This window comes from Stegodyphus dumicola, chromosome 6, assembly GCF_044657685.1.
Source record: "Stegodyphus dumicola isolate Sdum_Otavi_A_Nest chromosome 6, ASM4465768v1".
In the NCBI taxonomy this organism is placed as follows: Eukaryota; Metazoa; Arthropoda; class Arachnida; order Araneae; family Eresidae; genus Stegodyphus; species Stegodyphus dumicola.
Window position 1 is genome coordinate 75,520,163 of NC_140773.1, and position 20,655 is coordinate 75,540,817.

General features: G+C 30.1%; 1 protein-coding gene across 9 annotated transcripts in view; it reads right to left on the reverse strand.

The window, feature by feature from the left end:
• The window catches only part of LOC118192223 (multiple PDZ domain protein-like), a 1,451,385-nt gene extending 1,431,108 nt beyond the window's left edge, over nucleotides 1-20,277 (reverse strand). For 6 of the 9 annotated variants that reach the window (XM_085818539.1, XM_085818542.1, XM_085818538.1 and 3 more), the window contains exons 1-5: nucleotides 20,200-20,264; nucleotides 18,343-18,465; nucleotides 11,276-11,388; nucleotides 6,917-7,068; nucleotides 1,056-1,298 (exon numbers count right to left, since the gene is read on the reverse strand). In XM_085818539.1, the coding sequence (XP_085674665.1) occupies nucleotides 1,056-1,298; nucleotides 6,917-7,068; nucleotides 11,276-11,291 (411 nt within the window). In that variant the 5' untranslated portion in view covers nucleotides 11,292-11,388; nucleotides 18,343-18,465; nucleotides 20,200-20,264. Of the gene's footprint in view, nucleotides 1-1,055; nucleotides 1,299-6,916; nucleotides 7,069-11,275; nucleotides 11,389-18,342; nucleotides 18,466-20,030; nucleotides 20,170-20,199 lie in introns of those variants that run through there. The other 3 variants (XM_085818535.1, XM_085818536.1, XM_085818537.1) reach the window with 3 other exon arrangements.
• Nucleotides 20,278-20,655: the final 378 nt, after the last annotated feature.

The window sequence follows — 20,655 nt, forward strand, 5'->3', positions numbered from 1 at the left end:
GATGGGAGGAATGGAATCTGCTTGATTTTTTTCAGTAATTCAATAAATGTTATTCAATGAGGAAAACATTTTCCTTAATAAAGGTTAAAAAGTAAAAACTGAGAAATTTGGTAATTATCAGGAGACCACAAGATATGATTATAAAAAAACTAGGAGTCTCCCAATGATACTCGAAGAGTTGGTAGCTCCAGTTTTCTATGGATATGACAAAAATACATATGAATCAATAAATTTCCACTGCAATCAATGCATATCTGTGAATCATTAATTTTTAATCAACTTATAAACTAATTTTAAATAAAATTAATAAAACTAAATTTCAACCAAAGACTGTAGTCTCCTTTTTCCAACAAAATAGCTACTGAACTATTCAAATGTATAGTTGGTAAGTGAAATTGCATAAATGTCATGATTAAATGAAGTTTCAGTGCATACATAGAATACACGAATGTGTGACATTAAGGCATCATAAATAACACTATTATATGTACTATGAATCACAGCTCTATATTTCTGCTTCTCAGAATCTGTTGTTCTAAATTAATGAGGAGTTAACTTTTATATCTCATCCTGAATATACGGTTGTTTTCTTCCTAATATAATAAGGTACATCTGCAATATGTTGTAATATACCCAAAATACTGAAACCAAAAACTACATAAAAAAGCAAAGGAAAATTTCTAATTTCCGGTACTTGTCTCACTTTTTAAACTTTCAATTAAGTATTATTAAAAGCATCCGATTATTTAATTAGGTTTTGTAACTACAAGTATTTAATTGTTTACTTAAATTGATTCATTTATGTGTTACATAAATAAATAATCCTCAAAGTAGACATTTATCAAGAATATAATACTATTATATAAAGTATTATTAAAAGTATTATCAATTAAGTATTATTAAAAACATTCAATTAATTAAGTTTTGTAATTACAAGTACTTAATTTTTTATTTAGATTGATTCATTTACATTTACATAAATAAAGAATTCTCAAAAGTAGACAATTATCAAGAATATAATACTATTATACAAGAGGAAAAAAACAAAAACAAACCTCATTCGAATGCGGTTCCATTTCATCTGATTTCACACCTAATCTAGTTTTGCCAACATGTCCATCATAATCATAATTTTGTTCAGCATCAGAACTAGGTTCATAGGAATCTGAATTTTGTAAGGGAATAGGGTCAGCTGGCAAATTAAGCAGTAACTCTCCAGTAGTTGGACATATATCAAAATCAACAGGTAATATAGATGGATGTTTATGTAACTGCCTCTTTAATTCCTGAAGTGAATCCTAAGAAGAAAGAAGAAAATAAATAAAAATAATTTAACACAAATGATGAATATGCTTTAAAGCAACATTCAATGAGCTCAAAAACCTCATACAACATGAAAGTTTAAATTTGAGCTAGAAATATGAACATTATAAAGAAGAAACCCATTATTTGTCCTCACACTGCAATGCACAGATTTCCTTCCTCAAAATTAATTATTTGCTGTTTCAAGGAAAAATTCTAAAACCCTTAGAAAATTTTAAATGATACATTTTACAGCTCTACCAATAAAGTAACTGGACGGTTTCTTATAAATAAGAAAAACATAACTAACCTTCAAATAAATTTACCTCCTTCTAAATAATCATTAGGGGATGCTACACTTTTTTTTTTTTTTTTTTTCCATCAAAACACAGTTTATAGGCTATGGAATTAACTGTTCATAAAATATGCATAACATTTGATTTAACATCCGAGACATTTTTAAATCTCTGCCCTTTAACAGCCATCTTAAGCTTCAGGAAAAGTAAATACTCAGGTGGATATGGACGATTTATCACAACTGAATGTTTAGCAATATACTTTTGTACAGAAAGTGATGTCTGGGCCAAACTTTATCATGTAAAATAAACTTTTGGCCAGAATTAAAAAGTTCTTCCCTAACCAGCCTTAATCAAGCTTCTTAATCAAAAAAGCACCCCCTTGTAAAAATACTGATAAATTGATTGATTTTCATGTGAATAAGTCTTCTGGAATCAAAAAATGCAAGCATCAGCTTAGTCTTTGATTTTATTATTAATGTCTTTTCTCGTTGTTGTTGTATGGGAGGATATAAGTTTGTTTCACTGTGTGCTTTGTCTTTTTGTTTCTGTGTCGTATTGTAGACACTATGTCTCATCTCCCTCTATGATATACTTTAAGAAATTGTCCTGTCTTGCAGTAGACAGCAAATCTTCACAGCAAGCTTTTCCTTCTTCTCTTTGCTGCTCTCTTAAAACCCAAGCATAAATCGAGCACAATGCCTCATTTTCAGATTTTCAATTAAAATTAACCTACAGATTTCTTTCTTATCCTGAGCATATCTGAAGGTTGCCAAGTTACTATAAGTCTATCAGCTTTTACCAAAGAGCTAATTTTTTTCATATTTTCCTCATTCTTTGAAGCTGAAGGACCCCCTACCTTTGGTTCATCTTCAACACTTTTGCATACATATTTAAAAGGGATTGTATTATTTATAAACTTGTGCTCTGGATAATAATGCATCACCATACACTGTTCGAATCATCCCTAGCATTTTGGTAGCAGATTAATATAATTTGTAGCAAATTTAATCTTATAACAATGTTCCATATCGAAGCAAATTTTTTTGTACAATGTCTCAGCAAATGAAAATGACTCCAGTATTTTGATATGCAAATGATAAAATAGCCAGTTTATACAGACTTTAATAATAGTTGATATGACCTTTAATAATACTTTCTAAACATACATTTATTCTTTCACTTTTTTTTATTTTATCATGTACTCTTTTAATTTGTCGAGTTGTTTAAGGATACAGCTTGTATTTAAATAAGACATATTGTATTTCTTGTATTTCTTTTCTTTGTGCAATGATTTACTTCACTGCTTTCAAAATCTTTGCATTGTTAATGTAATAGGAAAAATACTTTAAGAAACAAGGTATAGATAAAATGAAACAAATTTCTTGAGCAATAAAAATAGTCATGCCACTTCGACAGTTTAAGAATCACTAAAAAATATTATGCAATCAATACTTATTAGCAGAGCAAGAAAATTTTATAATACTTATGCTAACATCAATTTAAAATATTTATATTAATATCATGCAGTGGTGAGGAATCAAGAGAACTGTTCTACACAAATAGGCTGCGAAAAAAATATAAACCAAAGTTCTAATGCAGTCATTTTAACCTTGACAGTACTACTGTCATGACAAAAGCAATCTTTCTGAATCAGGGGTGACTGCAAGCGCTTCACTAATTATATATTTTATCTGCTGATATATTCTGTTAAAATTTTCGCATGATAGTATTTTATCTCATAAGCATAATGTTATGAAAACATATTAATGAAAAATTAATGAAGTTCAAAGAATACTATTGAAATCAGTGAAGTTATGTATTCCTCATACCTATTATTACATAAAGGACTTAAGAATTCAAAATAAAAAGAGAACATTTTAACAAAATAAATTAAAATCCACAAAGAAAACCTAAAGATATCTCTAAACCTGATAACTTTAGAAAATAAGATAACCAACAGCAAAAGATCATAATGTATTTTGCTTTTACATAAAACTTGTACTTTAATAGTGCATAACAATGTCTTAAACTTTTCTTAAAAGATACTGTTTTACTATCTAAAATCTTAATACTACTACATAAATATATAACTTGAGAAAGATCAGTATGTTATTTTTACTTTGAAGAAAGTAAATAATACATTCTATGCCCATACAATTAATAAATGTTTCTTCAAAGGAATTGGCAAAATAAATACAAACAAAAATTACACACCGAAATAATTTCATGATTTTGACTGGATTTGAACTGTGTTTCATACTCTGAGCAGCAAAACACCAGAGAGATTTCTAACAATAAAAATGTATTTCAAGACTACTGAAACCATCTGAATTTTAAAATAATACATTTGAATCATAATTATTTGCGACATAAAATGAGAATGTCTGGTATCCATATTTCAATAAGAAGCACTAAGAAATATACGCAATCAATAAAACATGCAATGAAAGCTCAACACTGCTCCTCCAATAACTTCAAAGGTTTCTCCAATTACTCAATGATGTATTCCTACAGAAATGACTTTGTTATATGTGCAATATCATTTATATCAACATAATGCAAATGAAATAAATAAAATGCATAATGAACCCTATTTATTGGAATACCGTTATGAATGAAATGCTATCCAATACTACTTTTACACAGATCTTCAAAGAAATTATTCAAAATTATCCTGAAGATATGAACTTCATAAAAATTCATGGCCATGATAAAACTTGTGAACCTTGTCTTTCTATACGGTCTGATCAGAAACATTAGATAAAACAGACATATGGAAGTGGTGAGAATAGTCAGATACACTGGAGATGGTCCAAAACAAAGCCACATGATCCATTACTCAGCAGCCAAAAACACAAACTCGGGAGTATGCAGCAGTCAATACTACTCCTATTGTTGCCATACAACTATACACACTGATCTTTCCTCAAATTTCAGAGATAAACAGATAAGCTGGAATTACATTCATGAAAATAAGGACGTCATAGCAAGCAAACTGGACTTGAAATAGTCAACTGAGGTGTTGCAAAATCCAAATTACTTCTATTGAAGCATGTCAAGAAATGCTAAATAACCTAGAAAAGGGGTTCTCAAATTTTTTAATTTTTGTATCACATGAATAAGTATCAAAAATACATGTACCATCATAAAAGCATTTTCTGATTAAATACAAAGGTACTTGCAAATTATTGAAATCACCTTGGCACAATTTGGCAATATTTTTGCAAATGAAAAAGTAAAATTTACTTAGGGGCGGAGCTGACGATTTTTGCAATATTTTTTAAGAGGTTCCCAAGCTAGTGATATTTATCATAAGTAAGCAAACTTTATCCACATTTTAAATTAAAACAAATTTTAACAATTTAAAATATGAATATTAATTATTAAATAAGGATTATATGATATATTAAAAAATAAAATTATTTGTGAGACACATTATTAAGACAAATTATTTGTGAAATTCTGCTGTAATTTTTTGCTCTGGTCTTTTTCCTATGTACACAGTGATCTGGTTTCACTTAAAACAAATATTAGAGAATTGTACAAACTTCATACTGTGCATCTACCAAATATCATATCTCAACATTGTTTGTTCCCTTTACATATTTTGTAGCAAAATATTGCATTCCTGCATATATTTGGTAATTCTGATAACATCTAAGTACCAAAATAAATGCATCCTAAATGGAATAATGTAAACAATGTAACATCTAAAATAATAATTTACTGTTAGTGTATACTTTAGGAAACCTTGACCTAAATACATATATACACATGATTATTAGTAAGAAATTACTCATCCTATTTATCTTAAACGATTAAAGAACATTTATAAAGTATTAAATGTTAAATTATTTAACACATTCGCTGCCAATCTTACACTGGTGCGTGATTGGCATTATTGCTGAAGAGTGAATCACGCTCTTACGCGTGGTGTGGGGTGATGTCGCGGGTGCCAGTCACACACTGGCTTGGGAAAAGTAGAGTCTCATTGTTTATTTTGAAGTTCAGTCAGCATTACGTTTTGGATATATATGGTGGTATTGGAGTGAGGTGAAGGTTAGAAACTAGCCGTAAATGTATGTGGTTTGGAATGGAAACAAAGTTTCATTTCGCACAAAAATCATAGACTAATAACATTCTAAAATATATAGTTTGCAATAATTTTGTTGCAACTATCTTGTATGAAATTCATTTGTAATATACATATTTGTTTGTGATATAGTTTCATACCAAAATAATGTATATTGTTACTTATTTTGATTCATGTTTAAATGCCAGGCACCATGGGCACAATGTGGCACTGCAAAAATAATTTTACCACTAGTGCCAATCACGTGCTGGTGTGAAGTAATAAAATGCTATTCTTAAAGGCTTAGTAATCAATGTGGTACATATAATAATCTTTTATTACCTCTTTTAAATTGTATTTCTTATAATATGTAAATCGGCATATGGATACAACCTATTTCTAAGATGCAGCATTAACTATCAATACAGCCTCACATGACTGGCAGCGAAAGTGTTAAACAAATTCAATAAATCATGATGCTTACATATCAACACAATTACATATCTTTAGTTTTAACAACCAGTGTCAACTTCATAGACATTTTTTATAACATTCCAACAGTTTTTTATAAAACAAATCAATGTCTTTTTTTTTTTTTTTTTATTTTGTTTTATACTCTGTTTTAAATTAAAATTGATGTGTTTTGTGAGATTTGGATGCACGAAAAAGGTAACAGTAAAATTTTTGCAGGAATACAACAGTTTGACACAAAATCATTAAACGCAATAATTACTAAACAACAAGTAAAACATAACATATGTTTGCAACAATATGTATGTATAAAATGAATAATTTTTGCAACTACAATATTCTTTTTTTTTTCTGTAAAAAGTGAGCAAAGGTGATTACACTAATATGTAAATACCTAAATCACTATGTTTTGCTTTAGAGAATAGTAGTAGTAGTAGCTTACTTAGCTCACTTCAGTAGCTTACGAGATGCTTCTTACAATACTTTTATCTTTAGTACCAGTACTAAGTTTTTATGTGTATTACTTATACAGATTTAGGTTTCCTACTTATAAAATTTCTTAACCAATACACTTTTAATTCCAGACCATGAAAATCAAATCATTATATCCTTTTTCACAAAAATATATAAAGCATCAAACAGTATAATACTTTTAGTATGAAAACATTTACAAAATGTTTTCATACTTAAACATAATTGAAGCAAACTAGATACCAGCGATTTATATACTTAAAAATAATTGAAGTAAACTAGATACCAGCGATTTACATACTTGAATATTCAGAATACTATTAAAGACAGGACTGTCTAAAACAGAAATCAAAGTGTTAAGATCATCACCAACAGTAGGACTTAATTGGGCAGCTTCTGATTCTTGCAAGTGTAACTGAATGCGCTCCAAAAGCTTTAAGGCTTGCCGTGTATCTGGAATAAAATTTTCCATACATTAAGTAAATAAAATGAAAAATAGTTCGGCAAGTTATAAAAGAAATGTTCTATTGAAAAACACAATCTAGACAATCAGCCTAAAAATACACACTTTCTTTGAGCACTGAACATTATTTTAACCAATATGCTAGTTCTCAGATGATTAGAAAATTAATTAAAAATATGAGATTGGATTTTCCAAAAAAGTATAGCAAACTTTCTAGTAAACTTTTTTTCTAAAAGCTACACACAATTTTTATATTACTTTTCCTGAATATTCTTATTTATATTATGCACAAAAATACGATGCTAAAAAATTAATTTTTATCAACCTGACTAAAAATTCATTTTTCACATGCTTGTTGGCATTTTATTCAAGAAAAGGCAAAATTTACTTACTTTTATATGATATTGAATCTTAAGAGAGTTTTTTATTAGTTGGCACTTACAGAATTGATTTAACACAATAAAAATTTGTAAAATATAAGTATCACATTATGTATATATTAAGAATGATATTGAATATTTTATTATTCTTCTGAACAACTAATTATAAATAACAATTGCCAATTAAGTGATAATTCATATGCAAAAAGGAATAAAAGCTTTGCTTTTTTTTTTTTTTTTTTTTTTTTTGAAACATTAATCTTTAAAGAAAATGAGAGTAATACAAAAAGAAATATTTATTTAATACATGCAAATAATATATTTTAACAAAAATCTTATGACAGTTTTACACAGTTAATGATATTGTTATACTAATATCAACTTTTTCCTATTTTGTACCAATATACATGATTTTCATACCATCAAAATTTATGCACAACTTTTGGCTTGATTACAAGATAAGAATAACAACTATTTCTCCTGTGTTTGCTTTCATAACAGAAGTTGAAGATATTTTTTAATTAAATGTAATATGCAAAATTAAAGTTCTGCAGTGTGAAGACAATGCCTATATAAGACATAGGCAGTGAAAAGCTCATTGGAGGTACTTCTATTGCTGTAGGTTATTATTCTGCATCTTTATGAGGTACTTTTCCATTTCGCCGGCGCAAATCTCGCCAAGCAGACTTTGTTAGCAACAGCATACACATAAAAAATTTTAACAAATGTTAGTTCCAAGAATTTTTTATTTTGAAGGCATAAGCATTTTAATATGGTTTAAAATTTTGTAAAAAGCCAGTAAATAAAGACATTAATTTAAAATTTACTATGCTTTCATGGTTCAACGTCCTGATTCACCGGTTCGTATCACGTGACGTCAAGTGATCTCATCACACATAAACTACGCTACAAAAAATTAATTCTCTCATTAATCTACATTAATTTCAAGTTAAAGCTTAGTTTGGAATACAAGTTTAAACGCAAGAATTATTTCAGTTGGTACGAATAGCTTACTCAGAAATTATATAAAACCGCGTTGCTTGACTTCACTAGTACATTCTCATTAGAATTGATGAATTTAACCCTTGATTTTGCCTTTTCTATATTTTTGCCTTCAGGTAAGCAGTGTGATTGCATCCTATTTGACTTAATTACTACAAATGGTCATACTGCATAAAAATTTAGCTATCTAGATAAAAATTCTATGTAATTGTATGCCAGTATTGAAAGAAATAATCAATCTGATAAGAAATGGCTGCGACTTGTTTTGAAAATGAAGCGAAAGGTTACCAGCAAAGATATGGCATCAGTTGTACCATTATTGGCGACTTTATCGTTTGCGCCGGCAAAACGGAAAAGTACACATTTTTTTAATAAAATGAATTATTATTAGTAATATTAACAATAGTAAAACATATTGAAGCACCATTTTACAAACAAAATGATACTGAATTTAATAATTAAATATCATTACGTTAAAAATTAACACTTATTAAGTTTTACTATATTATGCATAATAAAAAAAAATTCAACCAAATTTAATTTTAATACATATTTATTTACTCTGAGATGTCAAAAACTAAAATAAAAGTTTTGAACTAATTGAATCCTCCTAACCTCCAATTCTGAGAAGAAATTTTTAAAATGTAACAATAAAAAATAAAAAAATAATAATATTTGGTCAACCTGAAAGTTCAGTTGTTTTTTGATGATAAACGTAGTACTTTTGCTTTATCTGTCCAGCACACTGAAGAATCACTGGGCAAAGTGCTATGTCACCAAAAATAGGCAACCCAGGATGTAGCAAACATGGATTTTATCTGTCAATCCACTAATGTCCATGCTTGCACTATGCCGCTGCATGATGCATAAAATTTTGGAATTGGAGGGTTATATTTGTGGTTTCTAATTGTGATAATAGATTTCTACAAATAAGTTCAATTTTCTGATTTCTTTTAAAGTTAAAACAGATTTATGTGTACATTGACAGCAGTGCCAAGTTGCTCTGTAATGGTGAAAATTCTGCAATTCTCTGTTTTTTTTTTTTTTTTTTTTTTTTTTTTTTAAATTTAAAAACAAATTGATATGAGCATAGACAGCAGAGTGCTAAATTACTCTACAATGCCAAGAATTCCACAATTCTCTGATTAAGTTATAACAGGTCGCTGTGTTCCTGGACCGAGAAAGTAGAAAGGGAAGCGTTTTATTATGGATGTTTACTGCATTTTTAATTTAGTTACTGTGTTGTTTTAAGAAATTTTCAGTGTTTCGTTATGGATATTTGTTTCCTGTAATTTTTTTATGTTTAACTATGGATATTTTTTGCATTTTTAATTTTGTCAATTTGTTGCTGTTTTAAACAATTTTCAGCATGCTGATATTTTTTTAAAAATAGCTACTGGTTTTCACATGTTAGGTAGCAAAAATGTAGTTGCTAACGATTAGTGACTTTGCAGAAATGCTGGGCAGATAACACAAAAGTACCAGAAATAAAAATGAAGCAGTACAGAAAGCATAAGCAAATTTCATTGAAATACATCAGCATTATTTCATTCTCTGACCTTCTGTCATCTCTCTGGCAGCTGGAAAATTCATTTTTTAAAAAAGTTGTTAGGTTTCTGTTTGTAAAAATTTTATGGAGGTGTTTTTTGACATTCTTCAAAGAAGTGAGCTCCTAGCTGTTCAGAGAATGTTGGAGTGACCAGAAGAAATGAAAATCTAAAGCACAGTCTAGTAAATATAAGAAAGTGACACTAAACATCCCAACTATGATCAATAAGCCTTTATCTTGACATTCATCAAAATAGTGGGGCTGAGCAAGAGTGTTGTCATGACAGAAGACTACTTCTCAGCAACTGGTCATTTCTGAGCACTTTGCTTAGATTTTTGCTTTTAAAACTGGGGAACAGTATTTTTCCAAATAATTGTCTAATAGCAACAATTCTCAGTTTGTAGTTCCTTTATACTTCCAATGATCTTTTTCTTGTAACATTATTGTATAGTAGTCACTTCTCATCTTCAATAACGAGTCGTTTAGAAAAATAAGCTTGTTTATTTCCCTTTTTTTTTTTTTTTTTTTCAGCAATATCGCATGCCAAAACTCGAGCAAGAATATTCTGCATCGTCAAAAATATGGGATATCCCACACATTGCAGCAGCGTATATACCAAATCTTCTTCAAATGATCAGGTACTATATTTTATGGAATATTTAGAGTGTTCAATAATTCCTGAATTGTACAATGTGGATTTTCAGTGATAGCTACTTTTAACAGGTTCTTGCTTCCAGAATGGTCATCCAAAATGAATATCATCTTCTAAACTGAAATTTCCATGCTTCTCAAACTACAAGTACCATCAAACTGTGTCATCAAAAACAGCACTTTATCCATATGTAATACAAATTTTATACATAGTCTGACTGTATTTTGTTTTCTTTTTAAAAATAAAAGAGCATAATACGATGAAAATGAACTGGGTTTTTCATTCTTGGCACTACAATTGAAAATAATTACACAATACATGGAAGAATAAAGCAACAATGAGCAGAAAAGACCATATTTGAACATCGGCTTCAATCACCATCAGCAACAAAATAATTAGAAGAAAATACTCTTTGATTTGGAAAACCTCAGATCTTTCTAATTGACCCAATATTTTCTAATTACTGTTTCAACATGGGTTTTCAATTTCAGCAGAAGCAATCCTCTTGACACACAGGTGAATTAATATCTATTCATAAAAAACTTCTATAACAGAATAAAACAAAAACAACAAAACATACAGTGATAACAACTAAAAAATTTTAACAAAATTACCTCCACTGACTGGCATTTTTTAAAATTTTGTGTTGGCCCAACCTGCACTCTGCTAAACACAATAAGCAACAGAAAACTGATTTTAGCTGTCCATTGGGAATAAAATGCTGCAACTGAAAAATAAAACAAAATATCAGAAAAAATTTCAAAAATTAGGACACTTTTAAAGATGGCGTCACAATAAAAATTTTTGGAAGTTAAATTTCCCTTCTTCCCCATATCTTCATATAATCTGAAAATAAAATGATCTTTTAATACTGTCTTTCAACATATCAAGCCTTTTTTTTAAAAGAAAAAAAAAAAAAAAAAAAAAACAGAACATGTCACTACTTTTTTTAATTTCATTTTATTTTTGAACAAATTTAAAATGAATGTTTACTTCCAAAAAAATCATATATCCTACAAATGCAAAAAATTCACTAGCTATTATACCTGTCAATCATGGCCATATGCAATAATTACTCATAGCAAAAGTTTTTCAACCAGAATAAGGGCTTCAGCTTATCACTAGCACTTTCTTCATTTTTATTTGTAAATATACAGAAAAATTAGTTTGCAGCACGTAACTTAAAAATGAACTAAAAATTATTATACATAACTCTTTCACTCAAATCTTCATCTATATTATTACAGTAAATAATTTAAGTGTTTATAAGTTACATGACACCGCAAAATAAAAATGAAAATATCTATTCACAAGAATTGAACAATCTCCAAAAATGGAAATGTTACCAGCAAAATCCTAATCAGAATACTGAAATGCCAAAAACTTGTTATATACATGTGGCAACACACTAGTTGCTTGTTGAGCTGAACTGGTGTTATGTGATCCTGTAGTAATGTCACTTATTTATTGATCAAGTAACATTAATATGAATATAACATGACATAGTCGTGTGGAGTAGTATTACAACTAATTGCCCGGCAATGCCTTTGGTTGTTTTTCCTCTCAGGAGATGCAAGATGGAGCTTTGTCACCCACCGCAAGGCCTAAGTTTCGAAGGCAATGTGACCAAAAACTGGCGCAGATTCAAGCACTGTTCCAGATTTATATGAAAGCTTCAGGAAATGCTTCAAAAGATTCAGATGTGAAAGTTGCTTTATTTTTAAATGCCACTGGTGAGGAAGCAGTTGAAGTGTTTAACATGCTCAATCTTTCAAAAGGAGATCAGGGCAACTATGAAAAACTGCTTGAAAGTTTTGAAGCTTTCACGACGCCTAGAACAAATATTATGGTGGAGAGATTTTTTATTCAATAAGAGAAAACAAGAAGAGGAACTTTTGATTGTTACATGACTAAACTGAAAAAACTGGTAAAATCTTGCAAATTTGGTGAGCAGAGTGACTCTGTCATATGTGATCGCATTGTCCTTGGAGTATCAGATACTAGTTTACAGGAGAGGATGCTGCAAGAAAATAATTTGAATTTGGAGAAAGCAACTGATTTAGGGAAAGCTGCTGAAATGAGCAAAGCTCGTGCTCAAACGTTTTGACAGCGTTACTAGAGGGAAAGTGAAGCAACAACAGGCAAGAGGAGCCAATGCAGCCGTAGCAGTGAGGAAGCACAGAGGATGGCGTGATGACGCTTCAAATACCACGACATTTTTGTGTAAAAAATGCAACAGACATCACGTTAATGGACAATGCCAGGCATATGGAAAAAAATGCTTTAATTGTGGCAAACTTTTCGACTATGTGAAGACTGAAACATGTCCAAAATGTTTCTCAGCATGATAACGCACACGTATATAGTGAATCTGATGATGAATTCTTCGTGAATTCCATAAATGTCCAAAAATCTAAAAGTGTATGCTCAACATCGTTTACAAAAGGATGGACTAAAACTATAATTGTTGAAGGGCTAAGTGTGACCTTTAAGTTGAACACATGGTCTGAAGTGAATGTTTTGCCTGTGAAAACTTACAAAACACTGAGTGCTAAGAACTCTAATCTTATTGTAAACAAGTGTAATGTTATATTAGAAGCATTTGGGAGGGCAGGGTTAAACCTGATGGGTCGTTAATGTTACAATGTTCCTCAGATGGTGAGGATTATCCTTTAGATTTTTTAATTATTTCTAGCAAGCACATACGTCCATTATTAGGACTTGATGCATGTGTTAAACTTAATTTGATTCAGTTTATAAATAAGGTTGGACTACCAAATAAAGGTAAGTTTTATCAGTATACAATTGTTTTACCTCCATCTAAAGATCAATTTATTATTAATAATTCAGAAGTGTTTGAAGGTGCGGGAAAATCATAGCAGATGATCAGATAGCTTCTGTAGTGAGACCACCACGTAGAGTACCATTTAGTTTAAAACCTAAACTTGAATTAAAATTAAACGACTTAGAGAGACAGGGCATTATTGCAAAAGTTGATCAACCTTTGAACTGGGTTAGCAATCTAGTAATAATTGAAAAAGCTAATGGATCCTTAAGATTATGCCTTGATCCTCAAGATCTTAACAAAGCTATAAAAAGAGAATATGTGTTGCTTCCAACCACTGAGGAGATTTTGCGAAAGCTATGTATTAAATCAGTTTACTCTGTTTTGAATTTAAAGGATCGGTTTTTTTTTCAAATAGCATTACATTGGGGATAGTAGTGATCATTGTACTAGCACACCATTTGGATGCTATAAATTCTTAAGGCTTAATTGGGTATTTCCTCTTCACCTGAAATTTTTCAGAAATGCAATCTTGAAAATTTTGGTAATATACCAGGAGTATTGATCTATTTTGATGACATCCTCATTGCTGCTAACACTGTACAAGAATATGATAAAATTTTAACAGAGGTCATCAGTAGAGCTAAAAAACTCAATATTAAATTCAACAAGCAAAAACTTCAATATAGGGTTAGTGAGGTTAAATATTTAGGTCATTTATTTAATGTATCAGGCATGCGACCTGATCCTGATCGAATTAAAGCCATTACTGAGTTACAGGAACCTCAGAATAAGCATGAATTACAACATGTTTTGGGAATGTGTAATTATTTGAGGAAATTTGTACCAAATTTTTCAGAGAAAACAGCCATATAAAAAGAACTTTTGAAAAGCAAAGTAGAGTGGCAGTGGTTACAGCTACATTCTAAAGCAAAAAATTAATTTCCAATGCTCCTGTATTAGGAATATTTGATAGCAGTAAACCTATCACTATACAGGCAGATAGTTTTAAAGATGGGTTAGGTTGCTGCTTATTGCAGAATGGGCAGCCAATTGCTTTTTCGTCTAGAAGTTTGAATAATGCAGAAAAAACTATGCTCAGATTGAAAAAGAATTTCTTAGTATTTTATTTGCTGTTAATAAATTTCACTATTACATTTATGGTAGAGAGGTAGAAGTGCTTACTGATCATAAACCATTAGTTTCAATTATGAACAAAAATATTGCTAATGTTTTGTCAAATAGATTGTAAAGGATAAAAATTAAGCTCTTAAAATATAACTTAAATATTTGCCTGGGAAATATATGTATATTGTAGATTTACAGTCCTGTTCCTTTATTATAACACACGCAAGTGAAAACATGGATATGACAGAGATTGTTCATACACTAACAAAACAACTTCAAATGTCTGAGAGTAAGAAAAGGGAATTTCAGAAAGCTACATTAGAAGATGAAGGGTAAATGTTAGTGAAAGAATATTGGCAAAAGGGGTGGCCTTTGAGTGTTGATAAAGTTTCTAAAGAAGCAAGATCTTACTTTAAATTTAAAAATAAGTCGAGTGTTGAACAAGATTTAGTCTTTTTTAACAATCGAATTATAGTACCTGTTGCATTAAGGAAGTGCATGTTAACATTATTGCATGAGGCTCACTGTGGGTTAAAAAATCAAAAGCTAGGGCTCGACAAGTACTACAGTCAAAAGTCTTTAATCCGGACTCTTCGGGACTTCGGCGATTCCGGATTATCGGTTTTCCCGGATTATAGATCATCAATTTAAATCTGGTAAGATGGCATGCAGAAATTGTAAAATTAAAACTATGAAACCGTAATTTATGAAATAAAGAGCAATTATGATCTAAAGGGTATCAAAATTTACAAAACAAAAGTCTAATATTTATTTGTTTACTTTATTAAACATTTCTTTCAACGCGCGCATGCGTCATTACGCATAGTCGAAATTAGAAAATTGCAACCAGAAAACTATTTGATGTGTATTCCTGATATTTATAATGACAAGGAATTTGATTTAAATCATATCAAAGACTTATGCATGCGCATAAAGCAATTGTGCATGCGTTTTTAATGTGCACATCCGCTTCACATACGCATAAAGCGTTTACCCGTGCGCACTTCCGATTGTGAAGAAAGTGACAGAGAGGTTATTGAAAACACAAAAATTTCGATTGACAAGTTAGTTGGTATTCTCAACACAGCAATTACAGGATTTGAACAGTGGAACTTTGAAACTGATCAAGAAATTATGTCTGTTTATAGAATTAACGAGATGGTAAAAGTATAGTTTAGGGTACCCCTTGGTGAAACTCGGCGATTTTTGCCGGTACATGAATACTGATTTTGTGCAATTCTTTGACTCGTTATTTTGGCTTGTGAAGCGGCAATTTTTGAGCCAAAAAATCGCTGCTACACAAAGCCAAAATAACAAGACAAACAATTGCACAAACTCGGTATCCATGTGCACATCGACTTATTTTCACTTAAAACAAAATCCCCAAAATGCACAAAAATGACATTATGCACTCCTTTGACTTTATCCATGTACACACAGACCTATTTTCACTTTAAAAAAATCCCCGAATTGCACAAAAATGGCATTGCGCACTCTTTTAACTTTATCCATACACATGTCAACCTATTTTCACTTTAAAACAAAATCCCAGAATTGCACAAACTTCCATTGCGCACTCCCTTTACTTTGTCCATGTACACATCGATATATTTTCACTTGAAAAGTCAAAGGAGCACCAAATTCTACATTATAGGTAAACAAAAAATACAAAATCTCAATAAAATACATTTTAAACCAAACAATAAAATAACATAAAAAAGGAAAAACATGTTATACATTTAAGTATTACCAAAACCAAATGCAGTCAGAAGTCGTTAATTCAGACACCCATAATCCGAAATGATCTATAATACGGACCTCAAAGCTAAAAACTTTCTGCACATGCACATAGGCGTTTACGCGTGCGCGTAAGACCTTTACGACTGCGCATATGCGTATGCGCAAGTGCAGAATACGTTTTTGAGTGCGTGTTTAATGTATAACAGACGGTATAAGCTAAAATTATCTATTTCAGTTAAGCTAAAATTATCTATTTCAGTTTTGATGATTGCGTTGTTTCTTAATCTTCGAACTGGATCTGGCTTATTACTTTTTTCAGACTGTAAGAGCAATTTTATAAAAGTAAACTTGAACTTTTGATTGTGTCAAATAGAATTTCCGATGCTGGAGCTCCCAAAGGATCTACAAAACGAAAGTATGTTTCGATGTCCATCAAACAAAAAGTGGAATTTCTGCAAAAAATGGATAAAGACATGAAGAAAGTGACAGAGAGGTTAGTGAAAACGAAAAAATTTCGATTGACAAGTTAGTCGGTATTCTCGGCACAGCAATTACGGGACTTGAACAGCGGAACTTTGTAACTGAACAAGAAATTATGTCTGTTTATAGAATTAAAGAGAAAGTATTATCACATAAAACGAAGAAACTTAAACAACTTACCTTGAAAGAAATGTTTAATAAAATAAACAAATAAATATTAAGCTTTTTTTTTTTTTTTTTTTTTTTGTTTTGTAAATTCTGATACCCTTTGGATTATAATTGTTCTTTATTTCATAAATTACGGTTTCATATTTTTAATTTTAGAATGTCTGCATGCCACCTTACGAGGTTTAAACTGATGATCTACATAATCCGGAATCGCCGAAGTCCCGACGAGTCCGGATTAACGACTTTTGACTGTATTCACTTACCATGATTTTCGAGTTCGCTTCGTACACCCAGAGCCACGTAAAAATCAAAATATCAATCATACTCAAATGACTATTTTCAAACCAGGTACTCTTTCTGATCGAACGCTTCACATAGTGACCATTTGAACCTTTCTTCCTACAAACCCATTCAAATCCATCTAAACCGTTTTTACGTTCAACTAGATGCATATCCTTCCTACATACAGGACACTTATAATGTCTACTAAGTAAACCTTCATTTACACACCAGTCAATTAAAGCTCTTTTCCCCTTTCGCTCCAAATCGTACAGAAACTTCAAATTACAAATTAATCTTACTACATTCGGCCATTCTACCGTCTAAAGAATCAAACCAACACACACCACAAAAACGCTTACAAAACATCCCATGATTCAAAATTTCCCAGAATCATGCACCCGATTACGTCACAATAGGGTTTTCATAACATTCAACTACTCAGGCTACCATAAATGAAACAACAACTTGGCGATAAATGAAACAACTTCGCCATAATACAAGGGTCTACTCTAAATTATAATTAATTAATTATATTAAAGTCTACTCTACCCAAAGAGAAAGTATTAGCACATAAAAAGAAGCAACTTAAACAACTTACATTGAAAGATATGTTTAATAAAGTAAACAAATAAATATTAAGCTTTTTTTTGTAAATTTTGATACCCTTTAGATCATAATTGCTCTTTATTTCATAAATTACAGTTTCATGTTTGTAATTGTATAATTTCTGCATATCATCTTACCAGATTCAAATTGATGATCTATAATCCGGAATTGCTGAAGTCCTGATGAGTCCAGATCAGACTGTGTACTGTATAACAAAACTTATTCAAAATAAACAGAACATCTATAAAGTCTAGTAATAACATCTAATATTATAAATCTATAATGGCAACAATAGTGAATTTTTGACACTTGAAAACAAAACATTAGCAGGTAAGTCATAACCATTTTTATTAATACAGAATTAAGGAAATAATTTAAAATAACATTAAAACATAACCCAAGTTCTTCACACAAATGTATTTATTAAAAAAAAAAATTTCACAAAACAGCTCCTTTAAAAATAACTACATTACATATCTAAATTTATTTTACCTAAAGGTTCTTGTATAAGAGTTTCATAATCCACTTAAGTACAAAGTCTTTAATCCGGACTCGTTGGGACTTCAGCAATTCCGGATTAGGGGTTTCTCCAGATTATAGATCATCAATTTAATTCTGGTAAGACGGCATGCAGAAATTATAAAATTAAAAATATGAAACCGTAATTTATGAAATAAAGAACAATTATGATCTAAAGGGTATCAAAATTTACACACACACACACACACACACACACAAAAAAAAAAAAAAAAGCTTAATATTGATTTGTTTACTTTATTAAACATTTCTTTCAATGTAAGTTGTTTAAGTTGCTTCATTTTATGTGCTAATACTTTCTCTTTAATTCTATAAACAGACATAATTTCTTGTTCAGTTACAAAATTCCGCTGTTCAAGTCCCGTAATTGCTGTGCCGAGAATACCGACTAACTTGTCAATCGAAATTTTTTCATTTTCACTAACCTCTCTTTGTCACTTTCTTCATGCCTTTATACATTTTTTGCAGCAATTCCACTTTTTGTTTGAGGGACATCGAAACTTGCTTTCGCTTTGTAGATCTTTGGCAGCTTCAGAATCGGAAACTCTTTTTGACATAATCGAAAGTTCAAACTTACTTTTTATAAAATTGCTCTAACAGTCTACAATTGATATCTCTTAAGTACAATTTAAAAAAATTTTTTTGAATACATTTTTAAGTTTTAATAATACAAACTTTTTCATAAAACTTAAAGAAGTCTCAACGAATAAAATGCTTGTCTATTCCAGTTTATAAATATCCTACGAGACTAAAATAAAATATTTCATTAATTTTAATAAATATTATAATATGCATGTATTGTTTTCAATGACTGACTATGAAATACGATAAAGAATTAACCAAACAGCCTCGAAAATAAAGTAACATTCATGCAATTCCTACCCCTGCATAATATAGATATTTACAGAATGTACTCATTTAGTATCAATTACAAAACGTGAATAATAAATGGAAATCCATGCACAATCTGAATACAGATTTAAATTCATCATAGTTGTGCTTATTATTATATTTTATATATTAAATTATGTTTTGGAATATATTACCATTACAGTATTAAATACAAGGTACACTGGAATAAAAACTGAATTACTGCAGTGTTTAAGAAAAGATAAAATTTAGTAGAAACTTGTGGTTTTTCTCAAAAAACTCCTCTCTTGGTTAATTAAGGAAAATATAACACAGATTACTGTTTAAGAAAAAGGGAGTTAAAAAAAGGGTTATTTAATAAGAGGAATGTTTAATTCGGATGAATTTTTTTTCTCTTTCAGTGTGTCAAAAACATTGAATTTTCAGTGCAATGAAAGTTCAACAATTTAATGTAGCAGAGATCCCCCTTCCAAACAAAATTAAATGAAAAATAATTAAAAACCGAATGGTTAGTCTTTCAGAGAACAACGATTACTATTTAAGTCATCGCGCATACAATTATGTACATTCAATAAATTACTTTCATAATTTGTAACGCTAAAGGATATACGAGATATTCAAAAAATTATGCCAAAATGTTTTTTCAACATATTATTCTGCAAGTTTCATATAACTCCCTAGCAGATCTTGAAAGAAATAACGACAGGGAGGAGTAAAAGAAATTTTAAGATACAGCCAAATACAATTGACAATTATGAATATGAATAACTCACTGTTTTACTAACAATAATGATTTGAAATTATACAGAAATGAGCTACACAATGTCTTTACTCAAATAAGTGCTTTTTTTATTAGTGTGGCTTAATGCAATTAACTCTGAAATGCAAGAAATTTTGTCTACTGCTTGACAGTGCAAGAAATTGAGAAATTCAAATACTCACGTTTCCAGCGCATAAAGCGGAATAAGTGGAGAAGTTTACATTCCAACCCCCTAACATACTTCACTTCACATCAATTCCTATCAGCTGATGATGCGATATATTTTCCGTCTCTACCATACATTATAATATGTTTGTATTTTCCTTACATTCATGTTATTTAGAAGCCAAATTTTTAAAACTTCATTTTCTAAATAACACATGCATGGGTGGTTTGTATATTGTAGGGTAGGGAAGTAACGCGAAAAATTAAGCCATTCATCATTTTCGTAAAGTTTACAACAGCTTATAGAGTTATACATGAACTACAAATAAGAATCAATATTTTCATAGTAAAATAGTACTGTATTTTCACTTTATTCAACTTCTATAATCATGTTAGCCACTTCAATACATTTTTGCTTTCCCTGTTCTCAGACTGTAAAATAATTCAGATTTGAATTTCATGGTGAAATTTGA